The 17,974-nt window shown below is 36.1% G+C and overlaps 1 protein-coding gene across 10 annotated transcripts in view; it reads left to right on the forward strand.

The window, feature by feature from the left end:
* The window catches only part of WDR37 (WD repeat domain 37), a 51,296-nt gene that overhangs the window by 8,331 nt on the left and 24,991 nt on the right, over positions 1-17,974 (forward strand). For 5 of the 10 annotated variants that reach the window (XM_087916588.1, XM_087916591.1, XM_026710106.2 and 2 more), the window contains 9 exons: positions 2,665-2,842; positions 4,894-4,990; positions 6,454-6,549; positions 6,698-6,762; positions 7,982-8,065; positions 13,249-13,384; positions 13,661-13,732; positions 16,765-16,809; positions 17,203-17,279. In XM_087916588.1, the coding sequence (XP_087772714.1) occupies positions 2,705-2,842; positions 4,894-4,990; positions 6,454-6,549; positions 6,698-6,762; positions 7,982-8,065; positions 13,249-13,384; positions 13,661-13,732; positions 16,765-16,809; positions 17,203-17,279 (810 nt within the window). In that variant the 5' untranslated portion in view covers positions 2,665-2,704. The remainder of the gene's footprint in view (positions 1-2,664; positions 2,843-4,893; positions 4,991-6,453; positions 6,550-6,697; positions 6,763-7,981; positions 8,066-13,248; positions 13,385-13,660; positions 13,733-16,764; positions 16,810-17,202; positions 17,280-17,974) is intronic. The other 5 variants (XM_087916592.1, XM_087916593.1, XM_087916594.1 and 2 more) reach the window with 1 other exon arrangement.

Here is a 17,974-nt window from a genome sequence, read left to right on the forward strand (position 1 = left end):
TGCCACAGTTGTTAAGTGAATCATTACAGTAAGATAGTAATGTGCTTATAATATCCTCATTGACTTTGCTTATCAGAAGGTCACAAAAGTAGATCACGTGACCCTGGCATACTGCAACTGTCATAAATATGAGTCAGTTGCCTAGCGTCTGAATTTTGATCATGTGATCGTGGGAATGCCACAACAGTAGTAAGTGTGGAAAGGGGTTGTAAGTCATTTTTCCAGTGCTGTTGTAAATTTGAACAGTCATTAAACAAACTGTTGTAAGTCGAAGACTACCTGCATATATGCAGAAATACTGAAAATTCAAAAGGATTCACAAACTTTTAACCATTAGTATTGAATGAAAAATAACTATTGACATTAATATAAGTGAATATAGGATGGCAGCCTGAAAAAGAGTATAAACTATATCTAGAGCTATTTATACATGAAACTTTTTCTGCTTTGTCTTTGTGATGTATTAATTTGTGGAATAATCTATACTGGTTGTGAAATAATCTACATTGCTGTATCCAGTGATGTCCTTAATTTTTGTATATATTACTGATATTTATGCATCTGATGCATGATCATGGGTGATAGGATGTTAGTATTGTAAAACACAGTGATAATGTCTAGCTGTCTAAGCTGTTAGCACTTTGTGAGTAAGTAATTTTATCTGGTTCTCAAAATGGATGGTTTTTTTTTTTAGTCTTATGCCTGGTCTGATTCTCTTTTAATGTTTAAGCTGTCTGTCTAAATCTCACTATAAGATTATTGGTAGTCCTCAATTTACAACCAATTGCTTAGTGACCATTCAGAAACACTTAGGAGCTCAATTCAAAGTTCCAACAGCTGTGTTCACCCTCTCCCCTAGTTGCATGATGACGTTATGGCTCTTGGCAAGTGGCTCACATTTACGGTCATTTGTAGCATCCCATAGTCACGTGACCACTTGCCGGAAACAGATGTTTACTTTTGGTTTCCTGGAAAATACCTTCTTTGTGGGCAATGCTTTATGACCATGATTTTTGCTTAATGTCCAGTGCAAAAAAAGGTAAAATCAGTTATAGTTACATGGTGACTCACTTAACAACTGGCACGTTACAAACATAAATTTCAGGTTTTATCATTGTTCTAAGTTGAGGATCATCTATATAGCACAGACTGTTTTTAAGTAATACATAAGTAACAAACAATAGATTCCAGGTTTATTATATATTACTTGTGGTTTCTGGTGTTTCTTTTTTTTTGAGGTGGAATTGAAAAGTATTAACAGAAAACAGGAAGTTTTAATGTTGTAAGATAGGAACTGACTACATACCTCAAGGCTAGAGGTTTGTGTGTACAGAAAGAAGGAAATGCAAATCTTTGACAGTATAATCCCAGTCTAACGATACAACTATAACCACTGTCACTAAGTGATGCAATCACACAATGCTTTCCCTAATGACCACTTCATTTAGCAATGGAACTTCCTGTTTTGATTAAGATAATTAAGCAAGGCCTACCTATAAAAAGAATCGTTGCTGTTTTTTTAAAAAAATAAATTTTATTCAAAGTTTTAAAAGCAGTGTAAAAACTGACACAAACTAACTACAAGCTAATAAAAAAGAAAAAAAAAAGAAAAAAAACATGTAAGAAAGAATAGAAAGAAACTTCCAGTTTCTTCTGCAGCAAATATAAGTATCGCAACATTATCTTTTATTATGATTACGACAATCCTCACTTTTTTTCTATTCATTTTTTCTAATCATGAAAATCATATATCATAAATGCACTTTTTCTTCTAGTTAATTTAGCTATCAAGGAAAGTTGCTGCATAAATGCTAGTTACTTTTCAGGTTTCTAAGAAAGAGTTGTTAATTATTGCAGCCAAAACTAATTGAATTTGAGATAGGTAAAGAGATGGAAAATGGTCCTTGCTTAATGGGGTCATCTATGGTGTTGGATTCAAATAGGGTGCAGTTCACTTGACACTGCAAAAATGTCACATAGTTTGATGGTTTAAGGGAGCCAAATTGTTCATGCATGAGTGAGAGAGGTTGAATGTTCTGTCAGGTAATTTAGATAGTTTAATCGAAATTCATTTATGGAATTAAAATTTAAGATGCATAACGGTGGCTTAATAGAGGAAAGTATTACAGCATTAATAAATCTATTTCATAGTACCAGTAGGATTAATTGCTGAAAACTTTTGGGGAAGTTTATCTCTACAGTAGAGTTTATGGTCATGAAATTTGATATAGAACAGATTTGATTAATGATTGTATTTATAAATTGTTACAGTTTAGAATAAGGCATTAATGCAGTTTTTAAATCTAAATAATTTGCTTGTCATTGCCATTCAGACATCATTCTCTTAGGCTCCTGACTTCAAATTTGTGTTGTGGAAGTGAATATAGATGTGGGTTTCTTAGAAGCACTTTTGATTTTTTGTAGGGTTTGCATTTGGAAAATAGTTATAATTCAAAGGGATTTTTGTATTTATGGAATGGCTTAATAATTAGCAAATAATATTAAAATGTGTGTAGTAAGGTTTTTCACTGTTTCATTATTCATTACTGTAACATCTTACCACAATGATATATTTTAGTAGGATTAAATGTTTCCCTTACATTTACTACTTAGAAAATAATTTCTTACATAGATCAAATTATAATATTTAATACTTGGCTTTAGTTTATCTTTACAGCTATTGGAAAGTGATTGTTTTGAAGTAATGCCCACAGAAAGTGGAAGCTGTGCCACTGCTCGCCAAGCCAAGCAGAAAAGAAAATCTCATAGTCTTTCTATACGAAGAACCAACAGTTCTGAACAAGAGAGGTCAGGATTGCAGAGAGAGATGCTGGAAGGCCAGGTAAATTGGATGGAAAGAGAGAGCTTGATTTCTGATAAAAATAGATTAATATCCTGATAAAATCCCTTAATACCCCAATTTTATCTTCTCTACAAGGTCCTAAAACAAACCTAAAATCCAATATCAAAGCAAGGTTGAAATTTCCTGTTCAGATGTAGGGAAAATACTTCTTATACTTGGATATATCTCTGGGTTTCTTCACTTACTGTCATGACAATGTCCAATGTCTTGAGTATACAGGTGGGCCTCGACTTCTGACCACAATTGAGCCCAAAATTTTTGTTGCTAAGTGAGACATTTGTTTAGTGAATTTTGCCCCATTTTAGGACCTTTCTTCCCCAGTTGTTCAGTGAATCACTGCAGTTGTTAAATTAGACAGATGGTTGTTAAGTGAATCTGGCTTCCCCACTGATTTTGCTTGTCAAAAGGGAGTCACATCACCCCGGGATAGTGCAATGGTCATAAATATGGGTCTGCTTGCAAGTGTTTGAATTTTGATCATGTGACCATGGGGATGCTGCAACTGTCATAAGTGTGAAAAAAAATCAAAATTCCTTTTTTCAGTGCTGTTGTACTTCAGTGTGGAATTACATACAGAAACTAAATGAACTGCTGTATGTCGAGGACTACCTGTATGTAATTCATTTTCTGGCAGTAGTATGAATTCAATCTGTAGCAGATAACACTTCCTGAAATATGATTCAGTTCAATTCTGTAGATGTGAGCTTTGTTTGGGACATGGCTTGAGTTCTATTATCTTAGTCTTTTATTTTTTTGCCCTTCAGTATAATACCCTGTTTCTCCAACAATACGGCCTCCCCCAATAGGAAGTCCCAGCATGTTTTATAGGCATGAAATGAAATTAAGCCCCTCCCTCCAAATTAAGGCCTATATTAAAACATGCGAAATGGGGGGGAATGGTGGGGGGGCTTGCCATTAGGAAGTACTTTTGTTGCACAACCGGATATGGTACTGCCTGCGTTGACCCCGATATGAAGTGCCCCACCAACGCCGAGGTCAACATCCAAGCCGTCGCTGCCTGCCCGCCCAAAGATGCAAGGGGGGTGGAATTAAGTCATCCCCGAAAAGATAGCCTAGCCATTTTTTCGGGGCTCAAAAAAAAAAAAGACCCAGCCTTATTATATGAGAAACATGGTATAATGCTTCAACATACATAGCATTTTCCTGCAAGTTTACTCTAGGGAAGTTTATTTGAACATTTACATTTCAAACATAATTTTAAAAACTAAGTCACTTTCTTTCACAATTTTGAATCAACAGCAAAATCTGCAACCAAACTCTTTGTAAAATCTCGTCTTTGCTGTAGGATTGAACTAAGGGATACCGATTTGCTCTTTGCGATTTGCTCACCATTATTGATTTAAAATTTCAAAGTTTTAAAACAAGTAAACTATCAGATGTGAACATCCACACCCTCACATATAAACTAGCAACTTCATTGTTCTATGCCTATTTGATAGGAATCTCCTCAGATTGGCAGCTTTCACCTGAGAAAGACTAGATAAGGCTTAAAGACATTCAAGGCAGGGAGGTCAGACCTTGCCCTCTTGCACTTATGTAACAGCCAGACTAACTTCTCGCTTGAGCCCTTCTCCCAAGCAGGACGTTTGCTCACCAATAGTAACTTAACCATTATGTGATATTAAAGGCAGAGCCTACTATTGTAATAGAAATTTGCCACGTTTGAGTCATATGGATTGTTCTCTTTTGTCTGAAATAAAGCTATTTCATTAAGGTATAAAATCTATTTCTGCTTCTTTGTAGATTTACTGAAATCTTTGCGTGTGTGTCCTTAATAAGGCTTTGTTTACAGATCCATTATTCCTGTAATTGTCCTTTCTTCAAGCATAGCTTTGTATAAGTCCATTGTGTGGAAAAGTATGATTTGAGAAAAAGTGGATAGAAGTATGCTTTGAAACTTATACTGTGGAATAATGGAAATAGGAGACTTTGCATAAAGGGCTAGTTATACAAAAAGAACAAAGTCTTGGAAAATTCTGCATTAACTGTGATATTTTTGTTTACCCTAGGATTCAAAGCTACCATCATCCATTAGAAATACACTTCTGGAACTTTTTGGTCAAATAGAAAGAGAATTTGAGAACCTCTACATTGAGAATCTTGAATGTGAGTTTACGTTTGTACAATTTTGGGCAAAAATATTAAATTGGAATAAGATGCTGATGAAAGTTGCTAGATGCACGACTGTAATTCTGGATCTCTGTTTCCATAAATTATACAATAAATCTCATGTGAACTCTGAATGGTCAGTTAAAATGTCCAGGTTACCTGAAATAAAAGCCTACATACTTATTTGAGATCTCTAATACTAGTGCTGATTAATCCCAGGAAAGATAGTTTGGTGCACATTGCCACATTTAGCCTAAAATTCCCATAATCCTGTTCATTGAATATTTTAGTTGTAATTGATGTCCATAACATAATATTTAATTGTATATACATTTGATTCTTTTTATTTTAAAGATTACTGGGATAATCATTCAGATATGTTAACTTTTATGTTTGCGCTGTAATGCTAATTTATTTTTTGCAAAAAAAAAAAAATATTGTACCCTGACTTTTGGATTCCAACGAGCAATGATTATGAGTTGTTGTTCTAAATAGTAATTATATTTTGCTTTTGTAACGTATGGTTAAGAGATAGCATAGAAAAGGTAGTAAGAGACAAGGAATGTTTTATTTCTCAAATAAGTCATCTATGAAAGTTATTCTCATTTTGCCTTTAGGAATTTATGGAAAAGGGAATGTTCTACTCTGCATTATCTTATGAATTGCACCCTAAGACTATTGTCCATTGGTAGAAAGTTTGCAGGGGAAGCTTGTTTCCATGTTTTAACTTACTCAGGAACACTGGGTGATTTGATTTCCAGCCTTGGGGAAGACCCTGTCAATATTCATCCAGACATTGATTTCCCCCTTCCGGTATTCTGCTGACTTGGGAATGAAGATCAGAGATCAAGGCTCTTGGAGCCAGTGTGCACAGCCTTCCCTTGGTCTTAGAATGCCTAGGGAATCATACTATCTTTTGTGTGCGTGTGATATAAAAACTGAAAATATGCCTACAAACATCCTGGTACGTTTGTAAATCCTCTAGCTGAAGAGCTACAGAGGCTCTTGTTGATTACTTGTGTTCATTTATGTAACTTTCTGTTTGCAGATATCCAGACTGGATGCTGGATATGTTGTGTTTATTGTTTCCAGTTTGGAGTGGAATTACATACAGAAACAAGTTATTTGGCAAGCAGTGGCTTCCTGAATCCGGAAGGGAGATACCAAACTTTTCCTTCCTCAATTTTCATTTAGTTTTACTGATGGATATTTTGCATAAACATGAATCTCTTAGAAGCAGTACTTTAGAATTAAGACCCATTGTCAGAGTTTATTCTAGATATGGAGAGTTAAATTACCTTTGTATTATTTTTATAATTGTGGCATGCAAAGAAACACAAAAGATATTGAAATTATGATCCTGCACATAATTGCCTTTGAGATAAGGGTTATGTGGTAATTTAAAAATCGTGATTAATGATTCTTCTTTGCATTGACATTAATTTTTGTGCTACTGATAGTACGCAGAGAGATTGATACACTTAATGAACGCTTAGCAGCTGAAGGCCAAGCCATTGATGGAGCAGAATTGAGCAAGGGGCAGCTGAAAACAAAAGGTAAGAAGAGAGTTGAGAAAAATATTTCTCTCTTAGTTAGTTTTTCATAATTTAGGATGACAGCCAGTTAGAAGGATGTTAATAATCAAGTAAGGTAAATCCAATATGTTTCAAAACAAACTTTCTTTAAATGTATTTGTTTCAACAGCCAGCCATAGTACCAGTCAGCTGTCTCAGAAATTAAAGACTACTTACAAGGCATCAACAAGCAAGGTATGAAACATGTCAAGCCTTTTATTGAACTACACTATACTTATCAGTTTAGTTTTACTTACTTTTTATTACTGTCTGTCTTCATGAGGTTGAACTTTTGAAGTTGATGCCATCCGGGTGTAGTCCCATCTCATTGCATAGATTGATAGGAGATGTTTTGGGAGGCTGATCAAGATTAATCATAGAATTGCCATTTGGTCTTGTCCTTTAGTTATAATTCAGTAAATAATTAAGAAAAAATAGAGCGATGAAATGAATTTATAGTAAATGTCAAAAGCTTTTTGATTAAGATACAGAGAAAACAAAGTTATTTTTATTGTGAGAAATTTTTTAGCAGTTAATTATAACATGGGAGACTTGTTAAATCCATTTTGCTCATTACTTCAAAGTCATTTTTATTAGGTCGTTTTCCAAAAATTGGGTTGCATTTATTGTAACTCATTAATTCAACTTATATTTAGAATTATCAAACATGGACCACCTGTAAAATGTTTACTAAATTATGTATCTACCTGCAAGTAATTTACACTTATGCAGGAGAGAAGGTTATCCAACTGCATAAACCAATCCAAAGTCATATCCACTTAGTATGTTAGGATAGCAGTTTATCAAATTCCTAGAATTTTCTAGGAATTTGGGAGATGTGCTTCCAAATACATCCATATTTGGAAAATATAGTAAGGGGAACAGTTGCTTGGGGTGTTTTGATCAGTTTTTAATCTGCTGGTCTTGATACAGAATTTGTGGTATCATTACATTCTTTGTTTTCATTAGATCAAATAAACAGCTCTCTCTCTCTATATATATATATATTTGTTATTATTCTGCCAGATTCAAAATAAATTACTCCTGGCAGCTTTACAATATAAAAACAGTAAATCATATAAAAGTCAATATACAAAGTTTAAACACACATTTCCTGCAGGTAATTTTTTAAAATTAAAATTAAAATTGTTTCTATCTGACCATCAGTTGTTCACATGCCAGGGTTATTTTTAATGGAAAACATCTTTATCCTTTGTCTTTCTGCAGTATTGCTGTCATTATGCACTTCAACGATGAAAATGCATTTTGTTCTCTATTAATGTTTTCTTTAATCTATTAAAAAGTAGAGTCTTCAGTTTTTAGATCACATATAAGTATGTATATTCTGTATTGTAAATTTGCTGTTCTTTGAAAGCAAGTGCTGAATGCCTATCTTTTCTTACTTGCTATGTAGCGCTCAAATTCTTTCCCAGGGAGATCAGGTGGACCTCGCAAATTCCATGTGGGAAGCTGGGAAATATGGGGTGGCGACTCTTGGGTAACTGCTTTGCTTCCCAGTGTGCCAATTTGCATGCCCAGCTAAACAGTAGTGAGTGGTGGAACATACAGAATTTCACTTCAATCAATTTTTCTTCATGGATATTATAATTCTCAATTGGTGCTTTACCTAGAGGACTTTCTACTGCTCATGTTTAAGTATTGCGTATAGATATCAATTGTTAACAGAAGAAATGTTTCCTGTTTACTGTTTTTATGGTTTTGAATCCCTGAGATTGGGTAGGCTATAGTTTTAATTACGGCAGGCTTAGTCTCTTCCTTGGCACAGTGTTTGCACATTATGTCTGCTTTTTTTGTTGCTATGATGTCAATTCAGTTTTAATTTTAAAAGTACTTTGTTAAAAACACTTGATTTAAAAAAATGTTAGTGAACAATTTAATCTGACTTCTGAAAACATAAATAAATTGATAATCCTACTTAGAACTGCATGCAGGCAGAACAGCAGTACTATCGAAAGACAAAAATTAACCAGAAGCTAAGTTAAACAGTAATGTCTTGAGCAGATTCCCAAATCTTGGAAGACAGAGCACTTATTAGGGAGGAGTTCAATAAATAAGCATATTTATTTTAAATATACACTTTATATATCTTGCTATCTGAGTGCTTAAGTAGCTCTTAAAGATAATGTAGTGTCTGTACATATCATAGTCATTTGGTGAAGAAATGTTCACATTTGTTTGCCACCAATGCCTGATCCATGTAACAAGCTTTGATGGTGGCAAAGAGCCTTTATTATGAACTTTGTGGGTCCTCTCTAGGTCTATTTCTTTAACAAATCATAATATAAATCTATAAATTGTCTGAACTGTTCATAAAAGAGAATGAATTTCCTTTAAGGTTTCAGAAATAGGAATATTTCAACAATCTTTTGTTGTAGTATGGTGAAAAAGTTTAAAATAATGCTTTGTAGTAATAGTAGCATTTATTGATTGCTGTAAGAATAATAATAAAATCATCCACATGAACCAAATTCACAAAATATAAGAATAAAATGTGTGGACTGGGAATCTAAGAATTGCATAACTAATTTGAGGTGCTTTGTGAGGTTTTCAGGAACAATAATTCATTTCCTGGAACACAGCATGGCAAATTGTATTTAAAACTGATTGTCATCTGTAAAGGTTGGTTAAGTATAATTTTTGAACACACTATTTTCTGTGGTTCCCAAATCTTCCTGCTGAATCCCAGAGGTGAATGTCTCATAAATGTTTATCTTTCTTTAAACTAAAAAAATGAAAAGAAAAATATGTTTGAAAATTAATAAGAAAACCTGAGAACATTGGATTTAATCATGCTGAGTTATGCTCTTGGGGATTTCACTATCTCAAAATAAATAATGAAAAAGTCAACCTTCAATTACCAAGAGGTTGCCTGCTCTTCTTGCAAGTTCCTTGAATGAGATTTTTGACATTTTGGGACTGTAAATTTGTCTTCCTTTAAGAACTGTGCCTTATGGTTGTGATCAAAACACACACGGATCATTAAATGAAAGCCCAAGGAGTTGTTACAGGAGTCTACAGTACAAATTCCTCTTGTATTAACTTGCCAGACTGAAATGGTGAGCAGGATGATTATTATAAGAAAGTATGGCGAATTTGCATTTGAAAACTTTGAGCATTTGAAGAGGGAACTATCTCATTTGCTAGACAGGAAACAGTCTAGTTTTGTCTTCTGTTGTGCACAGTATCATGTACTGCTCTCAGAATGTGTTTACTTGCTTCAGATTAGTCAACAGAATGTGCAACTAGTTAAACAACATCGCCTTGACTTTATTATCACATGATTAGATTTCCTTAGGAACACCCATATTTATAAGTCATATTTTTGAAAGGAACATACCCATTTTGTAGTGTAAAAAACTCCCATTTTGTAGTGTAAGATGGGGCATTTCTAAACTCTTGTCTATGTATATACGCTAAGAATTGAAATGGAAATTTTAATAGTAGTGGTTTAGTATGATTCCCTGGCTCTGCTTGCTGAACATAACTTGGTGACTATTGCACTGGGACAGTGGCTGGCCCCTTTATTCATGGGTTGAAGTAGAATAGAAAGTTTTGATGTTGTCCCATTGCTGTTTGTGATATATGAAAGGACACTTCCATTATTGTTTTAAAAGTAAAAGGAAACTCAAAATATGAAGTAGCATTAAAGATAATATTTTAAAGGAAGAGGGGGAAAACACTGTAGCCCTTGAAAATTAAACTAGTCAATTACAGGGGTGTAGAAGATTTTATGAGGAAACTAAAACAGTTTGGTAATTCATTTTATTCCTCACTATGTCTTATTAAGACTGATAAGGTATGGGAGACCTGTTGTGATAATATATTCTACTGTTCCACTACTCTTACATAACTCCATTTTGTTTGAAGATGTGTATTAAATTTCAGTTGAATTTTAATACTGCCTTGACAGTTTTATGCTTAATGCTACACTATGGTTCCAATACTAATCCTTTCCTAGTTCTGCAAGAATTAACCTGTTCCTTTTGCAGTGCATCTGTAGTAATTATTGCTTATACTGGCTTGGAAACAATTCTTCTCATTAATAACTAAATTATAGTTCCATATAAGTCTCATTTCATTATTGTAAAGATAAATAAAGAAGTAAAAGCTGAAAACCATATTGTTGCAGCTTTTTTCTACTCCTTAAATTTATTTTTTTCCTCCTGAAATTTTAATTGAACAAATATAAGATGCCTTATTTTTTTTAATCACCAAACGTTCCTAAGAATATTTTCAATAACAATATGTGATAGATGTTTTGCTATGTTTGATGATCAGATAATACCTTTTAAAATTTAATTAATTTAATCTCATTTTGATTTAATCAGGCTTTTTTTAAAAAAAAACTAGTTGATTCTCATTTCTAGGATGATTTTAGAATTTACATCATTTTAAAATAAAAATTGCGTACAGTATATACCTAGTCATTTACTGTGGCAAAGGTATCCAACTATAATCTTTCACTGCTATTGAAATACTCTTGGAATTCTATACTTCACAATTACATGAATATTTTGTCATATTAGACAGTCGCATACCTCAGTTTACTATGAAATCTGCTAGATCCAGCTTAGTGATACTTAACATAGAGTCATTAAAATCAGTACAATGAAAATGAGTCACAACCCATTGGTTTTTATATCATTCCCTTACTCCAATGCTTGGCGAAAAGCCTCAGGAAGTTTTACCTTTATTTCAGAATATAGATACTCATGCTTAGATGGCATAAAGCTAGTATGAAAGTTTGACAATGACTTTGAGAAGGTAGGACAGTGTAGTGCTGAAGAAATCAATTGGATCCCCCCCTTATTTTTATATTAACTGTAATATTGTATGGTAGCAAAATTTGTCATAAATTCTGAATGAATAGAAACACATTCATCTTTCGGAACTCTGAATGGATATGCCAAGATAGATACAATGGGAATAGTGATGCAGTTCAGCATGGATTTTCAGAGGGCACACTATTTCATATTTCATAACTAACTCAGCTTTTTGCAGTCCTGGAACAGCAATCTGCTCTCTGTCCCTGTCTAGCAAGTCTTCACTAATTACCACAATCTAGCCAACTTCCCAACTATAGCATACCATAAACAACAATTTCCACAGTGATTTCTTGATGCCTACACAATAGGTCCAAATAGGTGGTATTGTTCTATATATAGAGTATCTACTGATAGTACAGTACTGGGTGGTAGGTAGATCTAGAATTTGATCCAGCAGCTTGAGTAAATGTAGTTGAAAGGCTGCAGATATTAGCGTAAATTATATAAACGACATAGCAAAGTTCTTACATGATTTCTGTCCAAACACTAAATGATGAAGATGTATATCTGATATAAAGGTTAGCTCTAGTCCCAATCTGTTTATCTGGATTGGATAATATTAAACATCAGGGTCAAAAAGGGGAAAAAAGCATTTTGTATGGGATGGTGCTGCTTGTTAACATGCAAAGACAAAGATAGCCGTTGAAAGACCAAGTATAGAACTACTAGTAGTTTTCTCCACTCTGTTGTGGATGAAAAAAGACTTTGACCACTTTGTACCTTTTTCTGATGAGGGAAGTTGAGTGGCTAAAATGAGACATTCTTCCACATCCTCCAGGGGGAATTGACTACAATGCTGGCCGTACCCTAGTCTCTTGTTCTTTCTCAAACCATTTTGGCAGCTCTTGGTAGGATAGAGTAAGAATCTAGAGAATAGTGTGGAACCTGAGGGTGAGACCTTGTTTGAGGCCCTACTAACTGATGGTTCTTCATTCATGCTCATTATGCTACTGCATCACTCATGGATCCCGCTTTCTACCCATTAAAGAGAACCCAATTATTGCATAAAAATACTTCAGGTGGCCACATTAGTATAGCTCATATTAGCTTAGTTTGCTCCAGCCAGCAAATATTACTGATTTACTTCTTCCAGTTCAGTGACCCAGCATTTACCTAATCCAGTAAACTGATAGTCCTGCACTGCTAATCCTTGCACACAGGCTGTGTCACTTAAAGTGTGAACTACTGCTTGCTTATCCATGCTGATTTTTTTTAAAAATATAGCAGTTCCAACTTGAGAGTGTTTTCTTCTGTCCACCCAATACAGTTATTCCTCTAGAGATAGTAAAATAAGTCATTCTTGCTTTCATGTTTCTCTTATGATTTTAAAATTTTGATTGTATTATTTTTGGTACTTCTTGAAAAAAAACATTTCATTGTCATACAAAAGGAATTGGTCTGAACTTCCAAGTTAATATGAATACTACTTCATATGGCTCTGAGCTTTGAATTTTTATGCATCTTTTTCATTCTTCCCCCCCTAATCCCTTTGAGCTAGCTCTGTTTAGTAAGATGGCTTGTATGGTGCATACAACATATAGAAGAAAAAGAGCTCTGCAGATTATACCCACTTGTATTATCATAAGATATGAAAAAATATCAGAAGAGTTGTATGCTTTTATGATATCCTAAAAAGATTCAATCTGGCCAAATTCGTCTGTTGTATCTACATAGAACAGCATCCTAGGACAAATTTGGTCCCAGAGAATATGCTAAAGCTTATGCATCCATTGATTTGCTACAGTGCAGTGCTTCAATGGGTCTTATGCTGTGTGTTGCAAGAGTTTGGGGGTAATTTCTCTACCTATCAGATACCTGCCTTTTGTCTCCTTAGATAGTCTCCAGTTTCAAAACAACAACATCCAGAGCAATATGTCAGCTAGTGAAAGAGTATATTGGTCATCGAGATGGCATTTGGGATGTCAGTGTCACAAAAACTCAACCTGTGGTCCTTGGGACAGCATCAGCTGGTAATAATTTTATCTATTGTTTCAGCCACAGATTGTATTTTGCATTTCTAATGATTAGATAAGAACAGATTATGGTCTAGGTTTCTATCTATCTATCTATCTATCTATCTATCTACCTACCTACCTACCTACCTACCTACCTACCTACCTAGCCACCCACCCACCCACCCACCTACCTTATTTATCATCTTGAAATGTCCATCTACCTATTCATCCACATCTATCCATCCATCCCATCATTTTAATTCCTCAATTCTTTTTTTTTAATTCTCACAGATCATACTGCTTTGCTGTGGTGCATAGAGACAGGAAAGTGTCTTGTCAAATATGTTGGACATGCTGGATCAGGTAAGAATAAATATTGGTGAATAAGAATCATGAGGGAAAATTATCTGTTATAATGGCATATGTATTGAGTAAATGAAGTTGGCTCTTCTCAGAATCTATAGGAGTTAGAAAATCTAAGAACCTCTTTGTAGGAGCCCACATGACCTTATCCATTCTTTACGCCCTTTAGGTGTGCCATTTTAGTAAGCATGAAAAATAAGTAGTTTGCTACCTTTCGGATGTGAGAGTTATTAAGAAGATAAGATCTGTCTTTAAAAAAATCTTCATAATCACATTTAAAAAACTAGATGGTAGAATTCTGCTATGTATTATTTCTGACTGAAGGGGGAATACCTGTTTTTAAAATACTGGTATTCATGTAAAAATTTCGTTCCAAACAGAAGGGCAAATAATAGTTTTTAGAATATATGTAAAAAGTTTTTGGAGAGAGATCAAGTACAATAATGATCCCTAATGCACTCAATCCCATATCCAGTTTTTGTCCAATTTTCTTATGCATGGAATCATTTACCTAGGAACCTATATTACAGTATTTATGGACTAGTTCTTCATGGATCGGCTAAACTATTCCTTCTGTTAAGAGATTTTGTTCAGCAGTACTATATGAAGTCTGTTTTTCTCTTAGTAATTATGTTTTTATTTTGATACTTGAAATTCCCTCTTCAAAAATGGCTTTATTCTCTATTTTCTTTAAACCTATATTTTCATGTATAATAGGATGAGTAGAGAGATCAAGTTCAAAATGGAAAATTACCGTATATACTCGAGTATAAGCCGAGTTTTTCAGCACATTTTTGGTGCTGAAAAAAAACCCCTCGGCTTATACTCAAGTGAGATTCCCTCTGAAAAAAAAATGGTGTGGAGCTCCAGAGCTGGGCAGCCGCTTCCCTGCTTCCGTGTTTCCTTTGCAACTTGTAAGCATGGGGGTAATCGGAAGCAGAAAAGTTCTTGCATGAGGATATATTGTTTTTTTCTTTCTTTAACTGTTTTTAGGGAGGGAAAAAGACCCACTGTTATGTGAGAATGCTCAGACACAAAATCTATCCGCCTGAAAATGTGTGTGTGTGTGTGTGGATTTTAACAGAGGGAAAACATAGGGAGAAGGCAAAAGCGACGGAAGATCCTTCAGGGGAAACTGAGGGGGAGACTCACCCTTGATCCAGATGAGCCCCGTTCCTCGCCCCTAAGGAAGCAGAGGCAGCCAGCAAGGGCAGGCAAGCCCCGCTTCGCGGACTCCGTCCGTCCTCGCTCCCACCCACCCAAAGCCACAAAGTCCCCCTATTGCGCAGCCCAGAATCGCCCTCCCCTCAGGGGGCAGCAACGACGCCCGGTGTTTCCTGAAACAAGAAGCTCTGCCGTGCAATGAAAGCGCCCTGGCTCTAGGCTCAGAAAACAACGCGAGCCGAGGTAGCTTCGCTTCCTCAGCCCCAGCTGCTTTCAGTCCACTCGGGAGGAGGAGGAGGAGGAGGAGGTGGTGGCAGTGGCTCGCGTTGTTTTCTGAGCTCTAGGCTCTAGGCTTATGGCTCAGAAAACAACGCGAGCTGAGATGGCTTCGCTTTCCTCAGCCCCAGCTGCTTTCAGTCCGCTTGGGAGGAGGAGGAGGAGGTGGCGGCGGTGGCTCGCGTTGTTTGATGAGCCCGCGAGCCCAGAGCCTAGAGCTCAGAAAACAACGCGAGCCGCTGCCACCACCTCCCCCGAGTGGACTGAAAGCAGCTGGGGCTGAGGAAATGAAGCCACCTCTGCTCGCATTGTTTTCTGAGCCTAGAGCCAGGGCGCTTCATTGCACGGCGGAGCTTCTTGTCTCAGGAAACACTGGGCGTCGTTGCTGCCCCCTGAGGGGAGGGCGATTCTGGGCTGCATGATTGGGGGACTTCGTGGCTTTGGGTGGGTAGGTGGGTGGGAACGAGGACGTTGACTTTAAGCGCTGCCGACCGAGTGTTTCACAAATACCAGTGGGACCTCCGTCCACCACCACCCCTCCCTCTTTTGCCTCCTTCCTTCTGATCAATCAGGTTTTCCCAGTATTTGCTCACAGCTGCATTTTCTCTTCTGCTGTGCTAGGCGTTGAACGTGGGGATTTCTGATTCCCCTTACATGCGCGTGGATATGCCGCGGCATGTTTTCTTCTAAACGCCCCATGGGCAGGGAACACTGACTTTCATGATAGTGAGATCGTTTCCCGAATTAATTGATTCACTAACCCAAAGAAGAAGATGATGATGACAGTGGGAGGCAGGAGTCGCTTCCCTTGCAAGCCCCCAGTGCCCGGCCCTTGCGAGAAAAAGCAAGAGCCGTTTATGATCTTCTCTCTCTCTCTCGAATACAGTCAAGCCCTTTCCAGCACGTGCGATCCGCCCCGCCATTTTGCACCTTGCAAATGCAACCCCCTGGGATTTTGCATTTGCAAGGTGCAAAGCTGGCGCAGCGGATCACGCGTGCTGGAAAGGGCTTGACTGTATTACTGAGAGAGAGAGAGAGAGCGATCATAAGAACGGCTCTTGCTTTTTTCTCGCAAGGGAGAGAGTGACTCCTGCCTCCCACTGTCATCATCATCATCTTCTTTGGGGTTAGTGAATCAATTAAACCTTTCATGATAGTGAGATCGTTTCCCAAATTTCCCTTAAATCAGGGAAGACATCAGAAACAAACCTTTGGACTGAGAATAAGCCTGTTCCTATGATGCCATTTTTGTTAACTGCAGTGTGAAAAGTGTGAAAAAACACACTTCTTTTTCTTCATCTTCTTGTCTCTATTTATTGGTCTCTTTCAAAGAGGAAATTGTGAACATCAAACTTATTCTCAACTGTCCTAGTGAAAGTTTTTATTGGTATCTATTTTTATTTTCGAAATTTACCAGTAGCTGCTGCATTTCCTATCCTAGGCTTATACTCGAGTCAATAAGTTTTCCCAGTTTTTTGTGGCAAAATTAGGTGCCTCGGCTTATATTCGGGTCGACTTATACTCGAGTATATATGGTAGGTATTCTTCTAAATTTGTTCTTCTAACATAAGTTTGTTTTTTCTTTAATGCAGTAAATTCCATAAAGTTTCATCCAACAGAACAGGTGTCTCTTACAGGTATGTAAAGGGTGTTTATCCTGCCAAATTATATTTACTCAATACTTGAGAAAAAGGTGTACCTCCTAATTTATTTCAGATTAAGTTGGAATAGGTTTATAGTGCATCTAGGATTTTGGTATTGTGGAAAATCCATTCAGGTTCTTTCAGTGAATGAGAGGAGAAGTTAGTTCTTTCTACTCAATATTTATATTTCCAGATTGAAAAAGTTTACAGGACAGCTTTAAAGACTAGCCTGTGTGTACATTGCAATAAATTAAGAGGGCTTATATATAAGAAAGTAATTAGGAAAGAGTAAAGATCACTTACATATCTTGCTTTTCCCACTCCTCTCCTTCTTTGGAGAATTAAAATCAAAATAGCTGTTTACAGAGTGTTAATTTTGTTCTACAGCTTCAGGGGATCAGACAGCTCATATTTGGAGATACATAGTGCAATTGCCCACCCCTCAACCTACCACAGACTGTAATGTAAGTTATGGTTTCTAGTATGATTTTTGGGATTCTTAGTGTTTAACTCTATGCAGATGGAAATTAGTATTGGAGAAAATGCATCCCCCCCCCCTAAAATTCATTCATTTATATCATTGATGTATTGTTGAATGCCTTATTTAACAAATAGTGGTCTGGCAACATACGGGCCATAAAGTTCTGAAATCATGACTAACTTAGTATCAGTGGAAACCAAGTAATATGTGACACTTCATAAATTTATGAAACCACATTTTTAGTATTTACAGCAATTATATCGTTTCTTGGGAGAGCTGACCCCATCAATTTCCTTGAAACACTGTTGGATTTTCCAGTTGCCATTCAAATGTAGAGCATGACTATAGAGTGGCTTGTTGAATAATCAATCAAAACTTTAGAAACGCTTTAAAGGAAATCTCCTTGGGATTATTTAGAAAAATAGTGTTTTTATCAATGTACTTCAGATGTCCCCAAAATAGGTTAGAATCTGAAGAATAGCATCCCTATAGCAAATAATAGGTAAATGATATAGCATTTTGTTTGCAAAATTCATCTAATCATAAACATTCCTTATTGTGTTTTATGTTCCCCAAGTACTTATACACACTTCTCTATTAAATTCATGTCTCTTTAGAGTCTTCAACAGTTTCCGTGTGTCATATTATCCCAAGCACTTTAAGCTCTTTCTTTTCTCT

The sequence above is a fragment of the Pseudonaja textilis genome, chromosome Z, assembly GCF_049901715.1.
Source record: "Pseudonaja textilis isolate UNSWEBS1 chromosome Z, rPseTex1.2, whole genome shotgun sequence".
Taxonomy (NCBI): domain Eukaryota; kingdom Metazoa; phylum Chordata; class Lepidosauria; order Squamata; family Elapidae; genus Pseudonaja; species Pseudonaja textilis.